General features: G+C 38.8%; 1 protein-coding gene across 3 annotated transcripts in view; it reads right to left on the bottom strand.

Annotated features, from left to right (window-relative positions):
- Positions 1-19,392, bottom strand: part of LOC133618886 (cullin-3-B-like) — a 33,939-nt gene extending 14,547 nt beyond the window's left edge. For all 3 annotated transcript variants that reach the window (XM_061979681.2, XM_061979679.1, XM_061979680.2), the window contains exons 1-10: positions 19,065-19,392; positions 10,466-10,663; positions 10,269-10,382; positions 5,169-5,329; positions 4,980-5,094; positions 4,676-4,904; positions 4,458-4,603; positions 2,391-2,567; positions 2,133-2,303; positions 1,948-2,055 (exon numbers count right to left, since the gene is read on the bottom strand). In XM_061979681.2, the coding sequence (XP_061835665.1) occupies positions 1,948-2,055; positions 2,133-2,303; positions 2,391-2,567; positions 4,458-4,603; positions 4,676-4,904; positions 4,980-5,094; positions 5,169-5,329; positions 10,269-10,382; positions 10,466-10,663; positions 19,065-19,124 (1,479 nt within the window). In that variant the 5' untranslated portion in view covers positions 19,125-19,392. The remainder of the gene's footprint in view (positions 1-1,947; positions 2,056-2,132; positions 2,304-2,390; positions 2,568-4,457; positions 4,604-4,675; positions 4,905-4,979; positions 5,095-5,168; positions 5,330-10,268; positions 10,383-10,465; positions 10,664-19,064) is intronic.
- Positions 19,393-20,006: the final 614 nt, after the last annotated feature.

The following is a 20,006-nucleotide window of genomic DNA, read 5'->3' as shown; positions in this document are numbered from 1 at the left end:
AAATTTGTATCACCATTCTGTGTTTTTGTCTGATTATAAATGTGATCAAAAATTGAATCATTTAATGATCTTGAAAATTTGAAGTATCATTATCACAGGGGTGCCCACACTTTCTCTGCAGGCGAGCTACTTTCAATTGACCAAGTGAGTGACCTCATTTATATATATAATTCATATTTATTTATGAAAGAGAGGTTTTTGTGAACAAGTTAAAGGTGTTTAATGATAATACAAGCATGTTTAACACATATAGATTCCTTTCCTTCATGAAGACAAGAATATAAGTTGGTGTATTACCTGATTCTGATGACTTGCATTGATTGGAATCAGACAGTAGTGATAACGTCCACATTTTCAAATGGAGGAGAAAAAAAGTCCTCCTTTCTGACCAATACCACATGAAAGTGGTTGTTTTTTGGCATCTTATACTCCTTTTTATACACTTTACAAGAAATACATTGGCGGCAAACTCCGTAGCTTGCTAGCTTGTGCGCGCCAGCTTTCTGAGACTCTTATTTTGTTAGCGCAGGCAGGATGAAGCAGCGCTTTTATTGTGAAGACAGGAACTGTGCAGGCGGTCTTTAGGGTTTTGACGGCAGGTACGGCGCGAGAGTCTGTTGAAATAAAAAGTGTTTCTCGCCTTCCTGACGGTAATTTTTTCTTAATAATGTTCTGGCAGCAGCGAACGTCATCTCAGAAGACCCTCAGGTGCCGTGAATGTCAATCAAGTGACTAAAGTGACGTCTTGGTGAAGATTGATGATCGCTAAATTTTTAGGTTTATTTTTTTGATACCTGGCTGGCGATCGACTGACACACCCTCCACCATCGACCGCTAGCTCGCCATCCAGGTAATGGGCACCCCTGCATTATCAGCATTAGCATGGCCAATTCTTCCCCAAATATGTACTATCGCCCAAAACTGTTATATATCCAAACAGAAGAATAAGAGATTAATAATAGTTTTGAGAAAATTATGCAACTGCAATATGTTACAGCATATGTTATCAGTCAAATTAGGAGACTTTGTAACCTGTTTTGAAATGGTTCTATTATTATTTATACGGTACTCCAAATGATGTAATATATTGTGGTATACAGTCGTGGTCAAAAGTTTACATACACTTGTAAAGAACATAATGTCATGGCTGTCTTGAGTTTCCAATAATTTCTACCACTCTTATTTTTTGTGAGAGAGTGATTAGAGCACATACTTGTTGGTCACAAAAAACATTCATGAAGTTTGGTTCTTTTATGAATGTATTATGGGTCTACTGAAAATGTGATCAAATCTGCTGGGTCAAAAGTATACATACAGCAATGTTAATATTTGGTTACATGTCCCTTGGCAAGTTTCACTGCAATAAGGCGCTTTTGGTAGCCATCCACAAGCTTCTGGCAAGCTTCTGCTTGAATTTTTGACCACTCCTCTTGACAAAAATTGGTGCAGTTCAGCTAAATGTGTGGGTTTTCTGACATGGACTTGTTTCTTCAGCATTGTCCACACAGGACTTTGGGAAGGCCATTCTAAAACCTTAATTCTAGTCTGATTTAGCCATTCCTTTTACCACTTTTGACGTGTGTTTGGGGTCATTGTCCTGTTGGAAAACCCAACTGCGCCAAGGGACATGTAACCAAATATTAACATTGCTGTATGTATACTTTTGCCCCAGCAGATTTGCTCATATTTTCAGAAGACCCATAATAAATTCATAAAAGAACCAAACTTCATGAATGTTTTTTGTGACCAACAAGTATGTACTTCAATCACTCTATCACAAAAAAATAAGAGTTGTATAAATTATTGGAAATTCAAGACAGCCATGACATTATGTTCTTTACAAGTGTATGTAAACTTCTGACCACGATTGTACATCGTAATCGCAGGAGGCTGCAAAACATATCGGGATATAGATTCTAGGTCATATTGGGTGGGCATCTTTCTTACCGGCGTGGACTGGATGTGTCGCCTGAACTCATCCATTGTTGTGTTGGAGATGGTCATATCTCGAAACATTCCCTCCAGTTTTGATGTAAACTGACAGCCACATTCGGTCTGTGCAGAGGACAGACAGACAACCGTGAGCTCAAACAGCAGACATCGCCGACGTAAGACAACTGACCTTCTCTTACTTTGAGCTTGCAGATCATGCTCTTCTCTAAATCGTCCGAGACGCTCTTGTTGCTGAGCAGTCTGCGGCCCAGATGCTGCTTGTAGTACCTTTCAAACACGTCCTTCTCTTGCAAAAACCTGAACAACACCATCGTCTTGTCCAGAATTGCCTCCACCTCCTGTTCTGTCAACTATACAAGACCAGACAGAGAACAAAACCCCTCAGCTTTTTCAGGATGAAGATGGGAGATATTTCTAAGCTCTATATAACGACATACCCCTCGAACGCCCTTCTTGAGCTTGTCGTCAATGAAGAGCGATAGGTACTCCGGGGAGCGCGAGTTGAGGTTGAGGAAATACTCAAAGTCTCCAGCGATGGTTTGTTTAAATTGTTTGTCGTTGATGAAGGACTCGTGGAGGAAATGGTCAAATACCGTCTTCAGGTCAAGCAGACCCTGTTGAGGAGAGGATAACAACATTTTTGCTTTCCTTCACAAAAAACTAAATAGCTGGCAACACAAGTGAGGATGTTTAAATGATGTCCAATGTGTCAATATTTTCTCTGAGCACAACTTCGCAAGGGGAATTTAATTTATCTTTAACAAGAGCTGTGCGATTATATGATGGTGATCAATGATCGCGATACATTTCAGATCAATCGCAGTGATCAGCTGTAGGCATGTTAATCAATCAAAAATGTTGGTAATGTCCGTGATAAAAGCCAGAGTAAACCGCTCCACTTCCGGTTGTAATTTGCCGCAGATGTATGAGCGAAACGCTAACCCTCACCGGACCAATATTTCAACTTGAAACTATCTGTATTGTTATTAAAAATGATCCAAGTAGTGATGATGTTTACATTCTGAAAAGGTCTTATTATTTCTGATGGGAGGGATTTGTTTATTTGGGGTCTTGAATCACTGCACAAACACTCAGGACTGTGAAAAGATTCCGAGTTACATTACAGGCCACAAGTTTGGACACACCTTCTCATTCAATGCGTTTTCTTTATTTTCACAACTATTTACATTGTAGATTGTCACATCAAAACTATGAATGAACACATGTGGAGTTATGTACTTAACAAAAAAAGGTGAAATAACTGAAAACATGTTTTATATTCTAGTTTCTTCTAAATAGCCACCCTTTGCTCTGATTACTGCTTTGCACACTCTTGGCATTCTCTCGATGAGATTCAAGAGGTAGTCACCTGAAATGGTTTTCCAACAGTCTTGAACCTCTTGAAGCTCATGGAGAGAATGCCAAGAGTGTGCAAAGCAGTATGATTATCAGAGCAAAGGGTGGCTATTTTGAAGAAACTAGAATATAAAACATGTTCAGTTATTTCACCTTTTTTTGTTAAGTACATAACTCCACATGTGTTCATAGTTTTGATGTGACAATCTACAATGTAAATAGTCATGAAAATAAAGATAACACATTGAAAGAGGAGGTGTGTCCAAACTTTCGGCTTGTACTGTATAGCAGTGGTCCCCAACCTTTTTGTAGCTGCGGACCGGTCAACGCTTGAAAATTTGTCCCGCGGACCGGGGGGTGATTTTATTTTTTTTTTTAATAAAGAAATACAATCATATGTGCTTACGGACTGTATCCCTGCAGACTGTATTGATATACATTGATATAGTGTATATATTGTGTTTTTATGTTGACTTAATCAAAAAAATAAAAAACATTTTTTTTTTTTTTGTGCGGCCCGGTACCAATCGGTGTATAGTACACGTTTCGTTAAATACAAACATGAATAAAACCAATTATAAAAATATATTTTTATTTTTAGATTGTATTTAGCTTGAATATTTCTATGTTCATTTTATTTAATTTGCTTTGTTCTCTAGTTACTTTTGTTTTGAGTAAAGATGCTTTAAAACCGGCAGGTTAAAAACTATAAAATAAGTTGCGATATTAATCGTGATCGATATGAAAAAAACAATTATCTTTCTTTGACAGCTATTTAGACAATTTACTGCTATAGAAGCTGTACACTGACTACTTTGAAGTATAATCAGTTATAATTTCTCATTGTCCTGACACGCTATTTAGTTAGATAATATTAAAAGTTGCCAAAAATAGATTAGCGGGTTGCAGAGTCAATTTTTGTGTGCATCAACAAAGCATATATCTTACTGCAGTCGTTTTTGATGGTGGGTGTATCATCATGAGGGTTAGGGCAGAAAGTAGGAAACTATCCCACTTGGCCTTTAAAGGTTTTTCACCATTTTATGTTTTGGTGACATATTTTGAATGTTGCCTCTATTCTAAGTCTCCTATAGTCACCGGTCGCCTGGTCTACATAAGCAAAGCACTTAAGACTCAATAAAGCAAACCTGGATATAGTCGACTGGGTTTTTGCCCTCTCCTTCTTCTGACACAAGAGCTTTCCCCTGCTCTCTTAAGTACACACTCATACAATCGCACATAGTTTTTAGGCCATTTGCCACTCGACTGAACAGCTTGTACATGCACGCCAGGTCTGTGGGTAGAGGTAATGAAGAAGAACAATAAGCAACAGTTTATGATGTGCAGAGGAAAAGTTATCTTCTACCTTCTGTTATGCCATTCTTCAGCATGTGGACCATCCCGGAGTTCTCCATCTCTACTATAGTTTTCATGTGTTTTGTTATAAGCTCTCTTTCCACTACTTTAACAATGGAGTCCTCTGTGGACTTGTCCAAGCAGTGCATTACACGCTCGATCTCCTCATTGATTCTGGCCTCCACTTTCTTGATGTAGATGCTGGTGCTGTTTTCTGCGAGGAACCGCTGGCTTTCCATCTAACATGCGATACATGCGGTTACTTAATACGCCGAGTACATTCTTTAGCGCACAGACACCAAAAAGCGACTCACCTGGTAGAACCCGGCTGACATTTCTAAGAAGGGGCGCTCAAAGTCTTCTTCATATACAGACCTGCTGTCCAAGCCGAGAACCATCAGCATCTGGCAGGTGTTTCTGATGGAGCCCCTGCAATGACAACAAGCTTCATTGTAATGAACAAGCAGTGACACGGGCCACATTTAGCGCAGGTGATCCCTGACCTGTCTACAACCTCTCCCCTTCTCTCGCGTTTAATCATGTCCAAGAGAGTCTGCCACAAGTGGTCTCGAATGGAGCTGTAGTGAACCACCTGCTCTCTGAATACAACGAGGCTGAGGTTGTACACATTCTCCACGTTGCTTTGCTGGACGTAAACTCGGTCCTGGAATCACATGGCAGAACATGAAGGATGTATGTGGGGTTCAACACAGATCTTTGGTCATTCTTAGAGAAATAGAGTATTTTAAACCAGTGATACCTTGCACTGTATTTTTCGGACTACAAGGCACTTTTTAAAATCATTTCAGTTTCTAAAAAAATCGACCGTGCACCTTATAGCCCGGTGCGCCTAATGTACGGATTAATTACGACCTTGAAGCAATTTTATTTGGTACATGGTGCAATGATGAGTGTGACCAGTAGATGGTAGTCATACATAGGAGATACGTGTGGACTGCAAGTTGACGATGCTAGGAAAGCAAGCCGATAACTTTGAAGTTTCAGTAATAATATACAACATTACACAGGGCGCTCAAAAATATGTCCAAATGTTTTAGTAGGACTTTGGTAAGCTACAAAGCCGCACCGCTTGATGGATTGTCGGCGCATTACAGCTACGATAGTCAGACAGTATATGCGCTTCAACATACGGGTATTATGGTGTGTTTATAAGGACCCCAAAATTGCACCTATTAAAGGGGAACATTATCACAATTTAAGAATTGTTAAAACCATTAAAAATCAGTTCCCAGTGGTTTATTATATTTGTAGAAGTTTTTTTTTAAATTTTACCCATCACGCAATATCCCTAAAAAAAGCTTCAAAGTGCCTGATTTTAACCACCCGCCCATTTTCCTGTGACGTCACATAGTGAAGCCAACACAAACAAACATGGCGGAAAGAACAGCAAGCTATAGCGACATTAGCTCGGATTCAGACTCGGATTTCAGCGGCTTAAGCGATTCAACAGATTACGAATGTATTGAAGCGGATGGTTGTAGTGTGGAGGCAGGTAGCGAAAACGAAATTGAAGAAGAAACTGAAGCTATTGAGCCATATCGGTTTGAACCGTATGCAAGCGAAACCGACGAAAACGACACGACAGCCAGCGACACGGGAGAAAGCGAGGACAAATTCCGCGATCGCCTTCTAACCAACGATTGGTATGTGTTTGTTTGGCATTAAAGGAAACTAACAACTATGAACTAGGTTTACAGCATATGAAATACATTTGGCAACAACATGCACTTTGAGAGTGCAGACATCCCAATTTTCATCAATTAATATATTCTGGAGACATACCCTCATCCGCGCTCTTTTCCTGAAAGCTGATCTGTCCAGTTTTGGAGTTGATGTCAGCAGGCCAGGGAAGCTAGGGTCGATAGGGAGTTTAGCTCGCTCGTCTGCGGGAACAAACTGCCGCCATTGCTTGCCGTGCTACCGAGGTCCTTTGTCCCTGAATTGCTCACACACTCCGGCAGATTCAATGGGGGTCTGGCGGCAGATTTCTTTGACTTTATCGTTGGAAATGCATCTGCTTTGAGTGTCGCAGGATATCCACACATTCTTGTCATCTCTGTCGTAGCATAGCTTTCGTCGGTAAAGCGTGCGGAACAAACATCCAATTTCTTGCCACTTTCGCATCTTTGGGCCACTGGTGCAACTTGAATCCGTCCCTGTTCGTGTTGTTACACCCTCCGACAACACACCGACGAGGCATGATGTCTCCAAGGTACGGAAAACAGTCGAAAAAACGGAAAATAACAGAGCTGATTTGACTCGGTGTTTGAGAAAATGGCGGATTGCTTCCCGATGTGACGCCACGTTGTGACGTCATCGCTCCGAGAGCGAATATTAGAAAGGCGTTTAATTCGCCAAAATTCACCCATTTAGAGTTCGGAAATCGGTTAAAAAAAAATATGGTCTTTTTTCTGCAACATCAAGGTATATATTGACGCTTACATAGGTCTGGTGATAATGTTCCCCTTTAAGAGACATTATCTGGCGTTGTTTCGAAAGTTGAAACCAACTTTTCTTATCCATTTGTTCCTACTGTTGTGTATTTGGGATCTGCATAAGTTTTGAAAATATGCGCGCGTCCTTCTTTCTGTCTATCCTCTTGTGGTGGGGCATTCCTCCTCCGCTGTTGCCATTTCTAATAGAAAGTAGTGTACAGTTGTAACTTATCTGTCAGTGGGTTTGCTATGGAAGCGCTGAAAACTTCTGGTACAACAAAATGACAGGGAGAAGACACTGGTGAAGTGGATACACGTAAATAAGTCGGCCACAAAACGACGCATCCTGAAGAGATGGTCAGAAAGTGGCTTGAAGATGGTCTGTAAAAGATAATCTATGCAACATTTTGAACAAAGAACCGCCATTACATGTTAAGTAGACCACAAGGAAGTGTTTTAAATGGAGAAAAAAAATCATAAAATGACCCTTTTAATGTGCCTTATAATGCGGTGCACCTTTTGTATGAAAGTTGACCTGAATAGACCTGTTCATGGGCAGTGCTTCTTATAATTCGGTGCACCATATGTTCCGAAAAATAGAAGAAAAATTACCGTCATATAGTGATGCATGTTAATGACATTCTAGTTGTGTCGCGCAAATGTGAGAGCAACAAGCAAACAAAAGTGCCCACAATGCAATGCAAGGTCCTCGCAAGCAAGACAGCAGATAATGTCCCAGCACAGTACAAAGCTGATTCTCAATCACTAATCCTCGCCTCCATGGCAGCAAATAAACTGTTTCTTACAAGTATCATTACCACTGGAAGACTAGAGGACAAGGAATAGCAAAAAAATGTTACACTACAAATTTTAGGAAAGTACAACAAAATAGCTAACCGCTATGCTAGAGCTCTTCAATGTAAACGGGTGGGCAGATTGATACAAATATCAACAGTATTGATACCAAGTATAGTATCAGTAGGTTAGATTAATTTTGTTTATTAACACAAATTGTTTTTCTTACCATTTACAAACTCGACAAATAAGAGCTACTATTATTTTTTGCATACTATTGACTTTATTATAAACTGTGTATGAAATAAAAGGAAATAAGTAAATAACATTATTCAAATATTAAGTAATATTGTTACACTGCCAACCTGTGTTTTTGTCAGATTACAGCAGTGATCAAAAATTTAAGCACACTGTGTTGAAACTTTTAAATATCAGTATTGAAATGACCAATACTGCCCCTGTAACTACTCGGTATTATTGGATTAATACCCAAAGCTGTAGTATCGCCCAAAATAATGGAAAGTATCCAAACAACAGAGGAATAAGTGCTTAGTACATTTGAAGAAAAGTGTACCGGTATATAGAACCATGTTACAATAAAAAGTAAGCGGCTATTAACAGTAAATTAGCAAAGACATTTATAATATATGCAATGTTAGGCACAAGCAGTAAAATATGGATGGATGGATGTTACTGCATATATAGCAGCCAAATTAGGAGTCTTTATAACCCGTTCCGAAATGGTTCTATTAGCATTTATATGCCAAATACATTGTGTTGTATATCATAATGCCAGGGGGCATCACTATTATATTGTGATATAGATATTAGGCCACATTGTCCATCCATATCTAGTATACTGTTACTTATGGTGACCTGCACTCTGTGTTTAGACTGTAAAACCCTCACATTTCAGCAGAGGACAAGTCACAGTACCATGGTGAGGATTTCAGTTTATTTTGAACATGCTGAAGATGTTACATTGTGGTACATATAAATTAAACTTGGTTATACTTTAGAGTAGTCTGTATTTTGACTAATCATTGAGGACATCCCCTGAAACCCAGTTGCCCATAGTCTCTTTATACACCACTCTGGGATCTCTTATGTGTGACTGCCATCTACTGGTCACACTTATCATCACACTATGTAACAAATAAAAGTGCTTTGAGGTCGGTAAGCAAAACCACAATTAATACATACATTAGGCGCTCCGGGTATTAAAACGCACTGTCGATTTTTGGGAAAATTAACAAATTTTACGTGCGCCTTATAGTTCGAAAAATACGACATTTACTGTGACATTCTAAAGGAGATGGACATTCTCAAGCGGAAGGCTGAGGAGTGGATTGTGTCCAAATTCCACCAGATCTGTGAGGTCATCCTGGAATACAGGATTGCACCTACAACTTGTGCCACTCTGGCGAATTTCATGCCAAATAGGTTTAAGGCAGTGCTAAATTACAATGTTCCTTCCACTAAATTTTGACATTTTAGACATGTGAATAGAATAAAATGGCCGTGTGTTGAGTGGGTTGTACGGTATACAGGTACTAGTATAGTACCGCGATACTAATGAATCATATTCGGTACTATACCGCCTCTAAAAAGTACCGGTCCCTGCCCTCCTTGTTTTTTAACGGGCATGACAGCGCGTTGTCGTCACGTCATGACATTGCTGGTTTTAGTGAGCAGAGGGGCATGTTCAGCAGCGCACACACACGGGGTACTACAAGCAGACACAGGGTGTAGACAGAAAAGGGAGAATTGACGCATTTTGGCTTGAAAACTAACGATGAAGGTGAAGTTATAACACTGAAAGGCCCTCAGGAAGAGGTGCTTTAAGACATGGCTAGCTAGCTAGCAGCTAACGTTCATCCGCAATCTGCAGTGTTTTAGCTTCTTCTAAATCACTAATCCTCGCCTCCATGGCGACAAATAAAGTACATTTCTTACAAGTATCATCCCTACAGGATACGAGGAATCACTACACACCGTCGGAGGATACAATAGATCACCGGCATTACAATGTAAACAAATGCCATTGGTGGATCTACACCTGACATCCACTGTAATGATACCAAGTACAGGAGCGTATTTAGTCAATACTAGTATGATTACATCGAAACAATTTTAGCATCAAAAAATCTTTATAGTTTTTTAAAAATTCATATTATGTTTATAAACTCAGGAAATACGTCCCTGGACACATGAGGACTTTGAATATGACCAATGTATGATCCTGTAACTACTTGGTAACGGATCGATACCTACATTTGTGGTATCATCCAAAACTAATGTAAAGTATCCAAATAACGAAAGAATAAGTGGGGTACACACACGTCTACTTACCATGTACATCAGAATGTCTCGAATCATGATTGTGGCTGTCTGATGATCATTCCACTCTTGATTGAGGATTTGCAGAAATGTGTTATTTAGAGACTTGAGGACATCATGCCGTACCTTCAGTTAAACACCAAAGTTAGCACAAGCTGCAGTCATTTGAAAAAAAACTAAACAAAAACAAGACAAGGATATTTCATTACTTTGTTGACGAGATGTTCAGTGACAACCTCCTTCAGGCCCGCGTAGAGCTTCTCCCCGTGCTTGTGGAGCACCATGGTGTAGGCGTTTCTGTACAGCTCCTCAAAGCTCAGCCCGCTGTTGTTCTTCCGCTGGATCTCCTGGATGGCATTCTTTAGCAGGGCCCATATGTTTTCCACATACTTCTCATCCATTGTCATCTAAAGTGAAAGGATAAAAAAGGGGCAAAATGTGGGTACACTGATAAGGTGATTGGTCAGTCATATTAACATGCTATGGGAGGTGCAGCAACTTGAAATAAAGACAATATATGTTCAAACGTTCATGTTCTGGAGGCATTGTGCTAAAAAAAATCCTCACAACTACATATTTGTCTTTTTCATTCCGCTTTAAACCACTAGGAGGACCAACCTCTAAAGTACAAATGTGGTTAAGAAGTGGCCAAAAACAAAAAGCATCTGCAAGACTGATGGCAGCAAAAGCAGCGGTTTCATACTGTTGTAAGAATAGTGCAAAGCACAACTGTAAGATTGGTTATCTGAAGAATTGGTTTATGCCTGCAATGCATTATGACAGTGCAGCGACCTAACATTTCACCCGCGCTTTTTAACTCATAATTTTACCAAACAGTGACATTTGAAAAAACAACATTTTGTCAGTGGGACAGCCAGTAGACCTTACCTACATATGTAAACCTTCCCAAACATGATTAAAACCATTCAAAAAAGTATAAAATCTAAAAATTGCAAGAATGAATGTTGTGTTTAATGTCAAATAGGAATTGTTTACATTCTGAGCAGTTAATCAGCTGGATGAGAACAGAACAACAATTTTAACTATGTTATTTCTGCTTTCAATACACAATTATCGTTTTAATGTCCACAATGTGTGCTTGTTTTTTGCCATCTTCCACTAGTTTTTTAATATATGAATCGCCCGCTTGAATATTCCCTCTTCACTTCTCTGACTCTCTCGTCGTCATTTGGGATGTCTGTTGGGATTTATCTTCCTGGTTCGATGACACGCCCTATCTTGCTTCTGATTGGCCTGTCTGTAATCGTGACTAATCATAGTAAACCAACCAACCAATCATGGATGTTCTTATACATAAACCAACCAATCATCATTGATGTTTCCCGTATATTTTGTCCCCTGCCCGTGGAATTGCTTCATTATGTAGCTTTGATTTTTAAGTAGGGATGATGTTTGATAAGAAATTATCCAGTTCGAGCCTATTATCGAATCCTCTTATCGAACCGATTCCTTATCGATTCTCTTATCGAGTCCAGATAGGTTGTTGTATATGGAAAAAAAACACAATATTTGGTTTAACAAAAGCTCACTTTTATTATATAAGAAAAAAATTAAATCTAATAAATAAATATTGACTGTAACCCCCCTAAACAAATAAAATAAAATAAATAAATATTGACTGTTGTTACCCAAAGTATATTAAGTGGGATTTTTCAGAAAAACAAATATATACAGTAACACAAAAACAACCTGTCTCTGTGATCACTATAGGTGTATAAATAATAATATAGTGTTAAATAAAATCAGTCCCTTGGGCACAAAACTTAAAATAATACAGCTCTCCAAAAAGTGCACTTCTGCTATTTGACATAACTGTTTTTTATGATGCTTTGACATTTTTGCACTTTATTTCTTTATTGAAAGAAAATTCTATGAAGAGAAAAGTTGTTTGCAAATGTGGTTACAATGCTAAAAAATGAAAAGTTAAAGCTAAAAAAAGAAATACACTTTATTGAGTTAACATTATTTCTTTATAGGGGGAAAGATGTGATGTTATGAGCTAGGGAATATAACAACTACACTACCCAGCATGCAACGGGAGTGACGAGCATGCGCGGTAGCCCCGAAAAGTGTTGTTGCATGTCGCCACCGGCAGCTAAGAATGAGGTTATGAGCACGCTGTGAAAGTAAACGTCAAGAACTCAGCCAACACGCCTCGTCTGCATTATTTATAATTAGACAGACAACACATATACAGTGTGATTTTGTTTTGTTTACAAGGAAAGAAAAACAAAAGTTAAAAAAGGGAGATGTGTTGTATATATATGTATGTGCTGCGGTTGCTTTAAGAACGTTGCGACAGCTGCCGTAAAGGAGGTGCGTTGCTAGCCTGGTTGCTAGGTTTCCGGTTGGTCGTATAAGTGTTCGTCATGTGTTTGTACCCTGCTCAAATCTCTCAGTAAAGTTATTCATTGGATTATACCTTTTGTTTTGAACTTTATTACACCTTGGAGCGCTTTTTCCGGTCCATTGTATTTCCTGCTTTCCCTATCTGTGCCTAATGACTGAGCTACGTGACGCCATTTCTTGTGATGTCTCAAAGGGCATTTCTGGTCGGGACGGGATTCGTTACCAGGGATTCGAATAAACAACCAACTCTTTTTCTTTACTATAGTGGTCTCGATAACGGGTACCGGTTCTCAAAAAGGGATTTGAGTCCGAGGACTCGGTTCTTTTCTTATCAAACAACCGGGAAAACCGGTTTCGAGTATCATCCCTATTTTTAAGTTAATAATTTTTAATGCAAAACCGTAGTTTTTACCACTGTATTGTCAAAAACCGTACTCATTACAGGAAAACAGTAGTTGATGGCAGTTATGGCAAAGAGACGGATCAAGATGTTAACACACATTGTAGGTCGGTAAAAACTAAGAAAAACTGAATTTTAATTTTAATTTTTTACAGAGATAAAAAAAGACAGATTTCCGACTATAGACGGAAAAACCACATGCCTGCTTTCATAACTGTATTGGTTAGACACAAGGTGGGCTTGTGGTTATTAGCATGTCAGCCTCACAACTATCAGGTTCAGTTTCAAATCGCCATTGAAAGATCATTGGGAGTTTGCATATCCTCCCCCTGAATGTGTGGGCTGCCCCATATACCAAAAACTTTGTTAGGCTCACTCGAGACTCTAAATCATGCGACTCTGAGTGCCTGTCTGTGTCTTGTTACTGACTGGTGAACTGGCCTTTTCGCCCAATGTCAGCTGGCGAGGACTCCCGCTTAACCACAGCCGTAGTGAGGACAGGGTGTATAGAAAGTGTATGAATGGAACTGCACTAGCCAAATGCATTACATTTAATCACGTTAAAGGGGAACTGCAATTTTTTTTAAACATTTTTGCCTATTGATCACAACATTATGAGAGACAAAACCACAGACTCCATTTTTTTGCATTCTAAAGATAAAAAAATGCTCGTAAGACGTGGCTAATATGAGTCTCCTGTGTTATATTCTAAGACCTCCATCAAAGTTGTACATGCTGTAAGTATGTATCTAATGTAGGAACAGAAACATACATAACAATACATAATATGTACAATATTGACCATATTTTGGTCATTTTAAGCAATACCAGAACTTATTATCCAGAGCGCATTGATCTCGTAGCAGCGGACTTCCTACTTCTGGCAATAAAGGCGAGTGTTCCTACTTCCGACAACAAACTTGTGTTTGCAATCTTTTGGACAAGTGAAGATTCACAACCTTTGTCTTTATGAAACTATAAATATCAGGGGTGTCAAACTCATTTTCATTGAGGGCCACATCGCAGTTATGGTTGCCCTCGCAGGGCTGCTTTTAACGAGTAATATATAAATATACATGTATATATATAATACATTAACAATATATCTTTAACATAAGCTGCAAAAAAAAAACCCAAAAAAAACATTTTACTTTAAAAACTGGCAGCTCAGTCACCAGAATTTTACAGTAAAAGCAGTGGGGTTTTTACAGCATATAAAAAAATGGAATAAATGGAATGCAATGGAAAAACAATACCACTGTTTTAGCGGTATAATTCAAGCAACATAGCTGCCAGTTGATTTTTTTACCGTAAAATCTTCTTAATGTTTTTTGTTTGTTTTTTAATGTTTTACTGTCTTACTGTATATGGAAAAAAAACAGTACCAAAGTTGATTTTACGGTAAAAAACTCAGTCGGCAGAATTTAACCGTAAAATCTATTGCCAATTTTACAGTCTACAATTTGATTAATAATTTGTTTAGAAATCATAAGTCAAGCAGATATTTAAGTACAGTATTCATCTTTATTTTAACAAACAATATTTTTGGAATCCATGATAATATAATATTTTGATTTTGATAATATTGAATTTTAAACATTACATTTAATCACGTTAAAGGGGAACTGCAATTTTTTTAAAACATTTTTGCCTATTGATCACAACATTATGAGAGACAAAACCACAGACTCCATTTTTTTGCATTCTAAAGATAAAAAAATGCTCGTAAGACGTGGCTAATATGAGTCTCCTGTGTTATATTCTAAGACCTCCATCAAAGTTGTACATGCTGTAAGTATGTATCTAATGTAGGAACAGAAACATACATAACAATACATAATATGTACAATATTGACCATATTTTGGTCATTTTAAGCAATACCAGAACTTATTATCCAGAGCGCATTGATCTCGTAGCAGCGGACTTCCTACTTCTGGCAATAAAGGCGAGTGTTCCTACTTCCGACAACAAACTTGTGTTTGCAATCTTTTGGACAAGTGAAGATTCACAACCTTTGTCTTTATGAAACTATAAATATCAGGGGTGTCAAACTCATTTTCATTGAGGGCCACATCGCAGTTATGGTTGCCCTCGCAGGGCTGCTTTTAACAACGAGTAATATATAAATATACATGTATATATATATATAATACATTAACAATATATCTTTAACATAAGCTGCAAAAAAAAACAAAAAAAAAAACATTTTACTTTAAAAACTGGCAGCAGTCACCAGAATTTTACAGTAAAAGCAGTGGGGTTTTTACAGCATATAAAAAAATGGAATAAATGGTATGCAATGGAAAAACAATACCACTGTTTTAGCGGTATAATTCAAGCAACATAGCTGCCAGTTGATTTTTTTACCGTAAAATCTTCTTAATGTTTTTTGTTTGTTTTTTAATGTTTTACTGTCTTACTGTATATGGAAAAAAAACAGTACCAAAGTTGATTTTACGGTAAAAAACTCAGTCGGCAGAATTTAACCGTAAAATCTATTGCCAATTTTACAGTCTACAATTTGATTAATAATTTGTTTAGAAATCATAAGTCAAGCAGATATTTAAGTACAGTATTCATCTTTATTTTAACAAACAATATTTTTGGAATCCATGATAATATAATATTTTGATTTTGATAATATTGAATTTTAAAAGATATGCACTTGCATGCAGTACATGCTTTTTAATGTCAAAAGGGAAAGAACAAATATATTTAGTAAGAAAGGATTAAGCATTTTATTAACGCATATTATTTCCAGGTCTCACGGGCCACGTAAATTAACGTGGCGGGGAAGATTTAGCCCCCGGGCCTTGAGTTTGACACCTGTGATATATATGGAGGACGAACTGCTGGTTATGGAAGCTGAGTGAGCACAAAGTGAGGCTGAAACGTTGGACAAATGGGAGCTGAGAGTTAGGGCGGTCATGACTCGGTGCGTAAATGTGAAGCTTGCTAAGCTACAATACGCAGACAGGAATTTGCTTCTGCTGCACTGAGAGGCACACAATGCTTTTTATCGAGGGAATCTTCTTGTATCTGGCGAGCAAGACACTGCCCAAAAGAAACTGCACCACAACTAATAGTTTGCCCTTACAAACCCTGGAGTGGTAGTCTTTCCACCTACCCAAAATCAACTGGAAACGTCCCCGGCCAGTTTGACCAAACGCACAACTGTTCATCTTATAAGTGACTAAAATATTGATCATGATACATGTGGCATATCATGTACAATTACATACAGTCGAGCTAGCTGTGTACAAACAAAACATGAAATGTGGGCTTCATGTTTTTTAGTCATCCCAGATTGGTGTCCCATCGCATTGTGTTGTGCATTGCACTCAAAAGCCATTTCAGCTGCCAACGCCGAAGCTAGCTTTCTTTTTGCTAATGCCGTATACACCGCCGCAAGGCGATGTGTTACTACGCTAGAAAAACAGTTCCTCTGTGTTTGCTCTTACAATAACAATGTCGCTACAGCTTGGTTATTATACAGGTTACTAAATGAAGTATTGATGGCATTTTTTAATGCATTTTGAAAGTGATTTAGAGGCAGAATTGATTGCTGCATTGCTAGCCATATCTCAGAGCGTTTTTTTAGTAGAAGCATTCAAGTACCATCTTAAAACTCATTTGTATACACTAGCCTTTAAATAGACCCCCCTTTTAGACCAGTTGATCTGCCATCTCTTTTCTGCTCTGCCCCCCTCTCCTGCGTGGAGAGGTTATGAGGTGACCACAGATGATTCGCTAGCTGTTCACTCATCTGTGCATCAGTTGATGATGTCTCTGCGCTGCTGACTTGTCTCCACTCAAGATGATCTCCTGCTGGCCCCCACTATGGACTGGACTCTCACACTATTAACTACATCCACTCGACGTCCATTGCACCAGTCGCCCAGTGCGGGGGTCCCCACATCTGGGGTCCCCTCCAAGGTTTCTTATTGTATCCCATTGGGTTGAGTTTTTTCTTGCCGTGACGTGGGATCTGAGCCGAGGATGTCGTCGTGGCGTGTGCAGCCCTTTGAGACACTTGTGATTAAGGGCTATATAAATAAACTTTGATTGATTGATTTTTAATCTTTAAAACAGTGTTTTTCAACCAGTGTGCCGTGAGATACAGTCTGGTGTGCCGTGGGAGATTATGTCCATCCATCCATCCATCCATTTGCTACCGCTTATTCCTTTCAGGGTAGCGGGTGGTGCTGGTGTAACAGAGGTAATTTATGATCTCAATTGCTTACTGTCTTACTACTCCTCTTAATTTAATGTCATTTTATTTTAATGTCATCTTATCTAATTTATTACATTTACACATTATGTAATGTGACTCTTTATTTTGCAAATTTTATTATTCTAAGTTTAGTACTGTAATTTCCTATATTTTTTTATGGTCACTGAACGTCACATGTCCCAGCAGTCTTCCCGGCTGTAGCCCGTATGTGTAGTCAGTCTGCTCTCTTCCATGTGACGGTTTAGAATGTATAGAGAAGGCTGATTGGAGACTCACTATGATTGTTTTCACCAGAATAAACCATGTTTGAGCCGGAAGAAAGACTGGGTGTCGTCTTTTGGGGAAAACACAAAGCAAAGGAGTACTATATCGCTACACTGGAGCCGATCTCAGCTACAATCGGGCGGAAGGCGGGGTACACCCTGGACAAGTCGCCACCTCATCGCAGGGCCAACACAGATAGACAGACAACATTCACACTCACATTCACACACTAGGGCCAATTTAGTGTTGCCAATCAACCTATCCCCAGGTGCATGTCTTTGGAGGTGGAAGGAAGCCGGAGTCCACGGAGGGAACCCACGCAGTCACGGGGAGAACATGCAAACTCCACACAGAAAAATCCCGAGGCCGATTGAACTCACGACTACTCAGGACCTTCGTATTGTGAGGCAGACGCACTAACCCCTCTTCCACCGTGCTGCCGGAGATTATGTCATTTCAGCTATTTGGGTTAAAAATATTTTTCGAAAACCAGTAATTATAATCCCTAAATAATGTGCCGTTGTTGAGTGTCAGTGCTGTCTAGAGCTCGGCAGAGTAACCGTGTTATTCTCTTCCATTTCAGTAGGTGGCAATAGGTAGCAATTCGGGAACATGCTTCGTCATGATCACAATATGAAGACGACAGCGGGAGGCAGTGTGCAGGTAAAAAGGTATCTAATGGTTAAACCAAAAATAAACAAAAGGTGAGTGCCCCTTAAAAAAAGGCATTGAAGCTTAGGGATGGCTATGCAGAACAAAACTACAACTGAACTGGCTACAAAGTAGAGAAAAACGGAATGCTGGACGACAGCAAAGACTTACAGCGTGTGGAGCAGAGATGGCGTCCACAAAGTAGATCCGTACATGACATGACAACAATGTCCACACAAAGAAAGATAGCAACAATTGAAATAGTCTTGATTGCTTAAAAAAAAGCAGGTGTGGGGAATAGCGCTCAAAGTAGACATGTAACTGCAACAGGAAAATACCAACAAAACAGGAAAAGCCACCAAAATAGGAGCGCAAGACACTACACACAGGAAAACCCCAAAAAACTCCAAATAAGTCACGGCGTGATGTGACAGTACTTTGAGACAAGTATAGTGATGCATGCTTGGTTATAGTTTAAATTCATATTCAACAATTGCGACGACTTTTTATTGTCAATATCGAGTTCAATGTTTTAATGATTTCTGCTGGTGGTGTGCCTCTGGGGTTTTTTCAAAGAAAAAAATGTGCTTTGGTTTAAAAAAGGTTGAAAAACACTGCTTGAGAATGCAAAAAAAACAAACATGTAATCTTGTCTGTCATAAGGACGTTGAACGATAGGAAAATATTCTAAAATAATTACAGCTCCCCTTTAAGTCATGTTATAACCTAGGGATGAACTCGCAAACGTGCTTGATATTATCCAGTAGTTTGACCTGTTTATGGCAGCTTTCCCTTGCAATGAGTATGTTATTGCTTGTCACATTTTGACAGTGGGGACGTTTCTAGCCATTGTTGCTGTTGTGAGAAGCTATCATGATATATACTTACAGGGAACGCTCGTATCCTCATTTTGACCTCCTTCTTGGCTTCACCTTTCAGATTGGCCATGATTCTAATGGTCAAGTGACGCTCCCAAATAATAGAGACTGTAGAAACTGCGTTTGGCTGCTAGCTTTGGTTAAGGACATTGTTTCTTTGTAACAAACAGCAGTATGGCGTCACAAGCTCGTCATGTCGGATAAACTACGTAGCTGCTGCTCCTCTCTTGGCGACAATACAAAAATGACGCCTTTCCGTTTGCTCACACTAAAGTTTTCAAGAGCGGCTACGCGTAGTTGCGAGACGGCAGGGCGGAAGTGGAGTCTTCGAAGACGGAAGTACGTCGATGCGCATTGCATTCTGGGATAGACTAACTATGATCATTGATATAATTTTTTTTTTTTTTTTTTTTTTTTTTTAACAACATACATACATTTAAATGCACACAAAAGTGTGGTGTTGTCTGTTATGCCTTCGAAAATCAAACCTGGAATTTTTTTTTTTACTTAAAACAGTCAAAGTTTGCATTTCCAGAATGGTGGACTATGTTTAAGGTGGATTGATTGATTGATTGAAACTTGTATTGGTAGATTGCACAGTACAGTACATATTCCGTACATTTGACCACTAAATGGTAAAACCCGAATAAGTTTTTCAACTTGTTTAAGTCGGGGTCCACGTTAATCATTTCATGGTAATGGTTTGAATAGGTTCAAACTAGGGATGTCCGACAATGGCCTTTTGCCGATATCCGATATTGTCCAACTCTTTAATTACCGATACCGATATCAACCGATAACGATACCAACCGATATATACAGTCGTGGAATTAACACATTATTATGCCTAATTTGGACAACCAGGTATGGTGAAGATAAGGTACTTTTAAAAAATAATAATAAAATAAGACACGATAAATAAATTAAAAACATTTTCTTGAATAAAAAACAA

Source organism: Nerophis lumbriciformis, linkage group LG19, assembly GCF_033978685.3.
Source record: "Nerophis lumbriciformis linkage group LG19, RoL_Nlum_v2.1, whole genome shotgun sequence".
Lineage (NCBI taxonomy): Eukaryota > Metazoa > Chordata > Actinopteri > Syngnathiformes > Syngnathidae > Nerophis > Nerophis lumbriciformis.
The sequence above is the reverse complement of the archived record's forward strand: the minus strand, read 5'-3'. Positions and strand labels throughout refer to the sequence as shown.